The sequence below is a fragment of the Tinamus guttatus genome, unplaced genomic scaffold (assembly GCF_059628265.1).
Source record: "Tinamus guttatus ecotype Peru unplaced genomic scaffold, ASM5962826v1 Tinamus_guttatus_pri_ptg000649l, whole genome shotgun sequence".
Classification (NCBI taxonomy): Eukaryota; Metazoa; Chordata; class Aves; order Tinamiformes; family Tinamidae; genus Tinamus; species Tinamus guttatus.
Window position 1 is genome coordinate 4,176,259 of NW_028289183.1, and position 4,760 is coordinate 4,181,018.

The 4,760-nt window shown below is 74.0% G+C and overlaps 1 protein-coding gene across 1 annotated transcript; it reads right to left on the bottom strand.

Moving 5' to 3' along the window:
* Window positions 1-433: 433 nt before the first annotated feature.
* Window positions 434-4,077, bottom strand: LOC148592074 (G protein-coupled receptor family C group 5 member C-like). The gene is made up of 4 exons (XM_088535829.1): window positions 4,037-4,077; window positions 1,648-2,695; window positions 1,380-1,474; window positions 434-580 (listed from the first exon to the last, which is right to left on the bottom strand). The coding sequence occupies exons 2-4, from the start codon at window positions 2,651-2,653 to the stop codon at window positions 440-442; spliced, it is 1,242 nt and encodes a 413-aa protein (XP_088391955.1). The 5' UTR covers window positions 2,654-2,695; window positions 4,037-4,077; the 3' UTR covers window positions 434-439.
* Between the last annotated feature and the right edge of the window lie 683 nt (window positions 4,078-4,760).

The following is a 4,760-nucleotide window of genomic DNA, read 5'->3' on the forward strand; positions in this document are numbered from 1 at the left end:
CCTGAAAAAACGAGGAGGGAGGAGAACCAGAGCGGAGGGAGGGGGCCCCGCGGCACCGGGACCCCCGGGACGAAGGCACCGAGGAGGCCGAGCTGCCCCCGGCTCGCTGGGCACCGGCCCTGTGTCCCGGCGCGGGAGCCCTCCGGGGCGCAGTGGGAAGCGGGGCTCTGCGGTGCCCTCGCGGCCCCCGTGGCGCGGGGGGACGAGGCTGCGGAGCGGAGGCTGCGGCCGGCGGGACGGGGCGGCCGGCGGCTCCGGGCGCCGCGGGGGACGAGGCCGCGCAGCCCCGGGGCCCTTCACCAGCGGTTTCTGCCGTACGGGGACGGCACCTGCGGCAGAGGGGACGGCGCTGGGCACCGGGGGCTGCCCCGGGCTTGGCCCCGCTGAGCGGATGCAGCTCCGGGAGAGGCGGGGGGGACTTTGCACCCTCCGTTGCTCATTAACAGACCTGGGAGGCGCGAGGGCCGCCGGGCCGGGCCGGCGCCGCGAAGGCGAAGGCGTCCTCGGCGCGCAGCGTGGAGCTGGCGCTGCCCGCGGCCGCGCTGGCGCGGGGCAGGATCCCGTCGTAGACGCCGTCGGCCTGCGCGGAGCAGAGGAGGCGCTGGGCAGCACGGGACCCCCCGAGCATCCCCTGCCCGCGGGGGCCGTGCAGGGACCCCAAAATCCCTCTCTCCATGGCCACCCTGGGCATCGTCCTGCCCGTGGGGACCACCCCAGGCATCCCCTGCCCGTGGTGCCCATCCTGAGCATCTCCCTGTCCATGGGGAGCTATGCAGGCACCCCAAGCATCCCCCTGCCCATGGTGCCCACCCAGATCATCTCCTTGCCCATGGGGACCACCCAGAGCATCCCCCTGCCCATGGTGCCCACCCAGAGCATCTCCTTGCCCATGGGGACCACTCCGAGCATCTCCTTGCCCATGGGGACCACCCAGAGCATCCCCCTGCCCATGGTGCCCACCCAGAGCATGCCCTTGCCCATAGGGACCACCCAGAGCATCTCCTTGCCCATGGGGACCACCCAGAGCATCTCCTTGCCCATGGGGACCACCCAGAGCATCCCCCTGCCCGTGCTGCCTGGGCCAGGGCCCCAAGCACCCCTCTGCCCATGGGGTCTATCCCAAGCGTCCCCTGCTCATGGGGACCACATGGCCACCCTGAACATCCCCCTGTCTGTGTTGCCCACCCTGGGCATCCCCTGCCCATGGGGACTGCCCTGAGCATCTCCCTGCCCACACAGCCGCCCTCTCCGCGCTCCTGCTCCCGCGTGTGCTGGGGGACGAGACAAGGGGACAAATCCTGGCTACCAGCTGCCCCTCCATGGGCAGGGGGGGGTCCACGGGTGCCAACCAGCACGGGGGGACCCTGCCGCGCACTTACGGGCCCCTTGTGCATGAGGGCCATCTCGGTGGGCTGGTAGACGCTGGCAAGGAGCTGCCCGTTGTAGCCGCTGTAGGGAGACACCGGCTTCTTGGCTGCGGAGAGAGGGCGGAGCTGGGGGGCCGGCGGCGGCAGCGCCGCGAGCTCGACCCAGACCGGTAGACCCGGCCGGGCCTGTTTGCGGAGCCGCCGCTCGCGGGACGCGGCCCTGCAGCCGCCCCGGCTGCCACCGAGCGCGCGGCTCGTCCCCGGCCGCCGCGGCGCGTACCGAAGGAGGGCTCGTCCAGCGAGAAGGCCTTGTTCTCCACGAACATGCTGTGCGCCGTGTGCTCCTTGAGGATGGTCTCGTAGCCCACGCCGCGCGTCGGGTAGCCGTCGTCCTCGTGCGCCTGCGCGGGGCCCCGCCGCGTCACGTGCGTCACCTCGGGGATGACGTAGAGCAGCACGAAGGCGCACGCGTTGGACACCAGGGCGATGGCGAGCGTGGGGTCGTCCCAGCGCGGCTTGGCGCCCGTGTGCCGGTTCCCGTAGAGGTACATGGCGGTCCACGCCACCCAGATGGCCACGGAGAGGCCCGTGGTGGCCAGGATGAAGGCGCCGTGCTTGCGCCAGCGCGTGTAGCGGCTGCAGAGCAGCGGCGGCCACGCGGCGCCGAACGCGGCCACCAGCAGCACCATGACGTAGATGAGCGCCATGACGAAGTCGGCGTCGGTCACGCGGCACGGGTCCGGCGAGCCGCCCTCGCGCCGCACCACCGTGATGAGGAGCCACTCGGCGTTGACGATGACCTCCACGAGCGCCAGCAGCAGCGCCACGGCCAGCGTCACCCAGGCGCGCGGCGCCCGGTTCCGCCGCGCCAAGAAGTTGAGCGCCAGCGCGTGCGCCAGCAGGCAGGAGAAGCAGATGGAGAAGAGGACACCGAAGAGGAAGCGGCGCGAGGTGCACGTGGAGAAGTCGGGCCCCACGATGAAGTCGAAGGTCAGGCAGAAGAGGCCGAAGGTGCCCAGCAGGAAGAGCACCTGCGTGGCCACCAGGCTCTTCTTCTGCGGCTCCTGCACGAAGGGGAGGCTGGCCACGAGCACGATGGTGAGCACGAAGGTGGTGACGATGCCGAGGCTGGCCACGGCCTCCAGCACGATGCCCCAGGCCACCGAGAGGTCACACAGGTTGTAGTAGAGGGACGAGAGGTCCTGGCCGCAGCCCGGTGGGGGCCCGGTCTGCGCGTGGCACGCGGCCACCAGGGCCAGCAGGAGGCCCGTGGCCACCGTCCCCATCCTGCAGCCCGGGCCGGGCGCCGAGCGGGAGCCCCCGAGGCCCTGCGGGAGAGAGGGGGGCGTTGGGGAGCGGCGAGCAGGCGCTGCGGCCGCGGCGCAGCCGGCGTCACCGCGGCACAAGCCGCCCCCGGGGTGGACGCTCATGCTTCCCCACGCCTCCTTGCCCGGGGGTGGCCGTGAGCAGAGGCTCAGCCTCTCTGCGCCCCAAACGCTCCCGGATGACCTGGCATTCCCTAGAACACGGCTGGATCCAGGGCTGTGCCCATCCTCCCCTTCGACACCGGGAGTGGGATGTGCTCCAGGGAGGGGGATTGGGCAGCGCGGCTGGCACCGGTTCTGCCGGCAGTGCCAGGCCCGGGTGGCGGCGGTGCCGGTTCTGCTCCCGCGCCGCGGTCTCGGGTGCCTCCCCGCACCCTCCGGCGGGTTCCCCTTTCTGCCTCTCCAGCCCCACTTCCGCCGCGGTCGCTGCGGGCGCGTGTCCGGCCCTGCGCGCAGCTCGTGCCAGGCGCTCGCACGCAGGCTGCCTGCGCAGCCGCAGCCCCCGGCTCCGCGTGCTGGGACCAGGGGTGCCCGGGCCCCACTCACGGGCCAGGGTGCCAGGAGGAGGGGGAGGAATCCAAAGCTGCAGACCCCGCCACTGTGACCCGTGCGAGGGAGGAAACGGGGCAGGAAACCTCTCTCACAAGGTCACTCGTGGGGCCGGGCTGGGAGCAGAGCCCAGGGGTTGGGGCCTCCACGACCCTCCCTGCTGCCTCCAACCCACTTGCCGAGGCGGGGACCAGGACTCCGGGCAGCCCCTGGCCCTGCTCCCCTTGCCGAGTGGGGGACCAGGAGTCCTGGTAGCCCCCGGCCTTGCTCCCCTCCCAGAGCCGTGGCAGAACCAGGTGTCTGCGTCCCGCTGGGACGGGAACCAGCAGGGACGGGAACCAGCTCTCCGGGCACAGCCCCGCGCCGGGTCTGTTTGCCCGGACTGGAAACAGGGCCCTCCGACCGGGACAGGACCGAGCCCCCGTGGCCCCCGGGCAGGGGGACCCCGGCCCCCCAGGCTGTACCGCCCCCACCGCACTCAGCCTGGCCGGTCTGTGCCAGCCCCCTTCACGGCCGGCCCGGCAGGTACCGGCCCGGTTCCTCTGGCACCTCCGGCAGGGACCGGCCCGGTTCCTCCCACACCTTCCGGCGGGGCCGGCCCGGTTGCCCCAGCACCTCCCGCAGGTACCGGCCCAGTTCCCATGGCACCTCCCGGCGGTGCCGGCCCGGCTCTCCGCGCACCTCCCGGTAGCCACGGCCCAGTTCCCCCTGCGCTCCCCGTAGGTACCGACCCGCTTTCCCCCCACACGCCCCGGCGGCACCGGCCCGCGCTCCGCAGCTCCCCCCGCTCGGTACCGGCCGCCAAACTCGCCCGGCGCTTCCTCAACTTGGCGGCCGCTCGAGTCGGCGGCCGCGTCCCGTCCCGGTTCGGCAGCGCCCGCCGCGGGCCGGGCCCCACTCACGGGCTGCCGCCGCGCGCGCCCCGCTCCGCTCCGCTCCGCTCCGCTCCGGCGGGCGAGCCCCGGAGCGCGGCGCGCGCCCGCCCGGCTCCTCCCCGCGGCGCCTCCGCCCGGCCCCGCCGGGACCTGCCCGCCGCGGCGGCCGCGGGGGCTCGGGGCAGCGGCGGGCGCGGAGAGCCCCGCTCCGCTCTCCCTGCCCGCCCCGGCGGAGCGCGGGGGGGCTCCCCGGGCCCGACCGGGCCCCCCGCCGCGCGGGACACACCGGCTCCCGCCTGGAAGCCCCCGGCCGCGGGGCCTCCCGCAGGAATGTCAGCTGACGGCTAAGCCCTTGGCAAGGCCCGCGCGCCCGGCACACGCCGCGGGGGCAGCCCGGTGGGCAGCAGGGCGCATGGCCCCTGCCCCAGGGCCACCGGGACCGGGCAATGGCACCCTGCGGTCCCCAGGGCTGGGGCACCCCTGCCACCCCTCCCGAGGCTTCCAGGCAGGAGCTACTATTTTGGGAGGGTGAAGCAAGCAAGCAAAGGACGTGGCCCAGTGACCAGGCACTGCCACCGCCTGGACAGGACGGGGACCCCGCAGGGAGCAGGGCTGCAGTGGCAGAACCGTGGTGCACAGAGCTG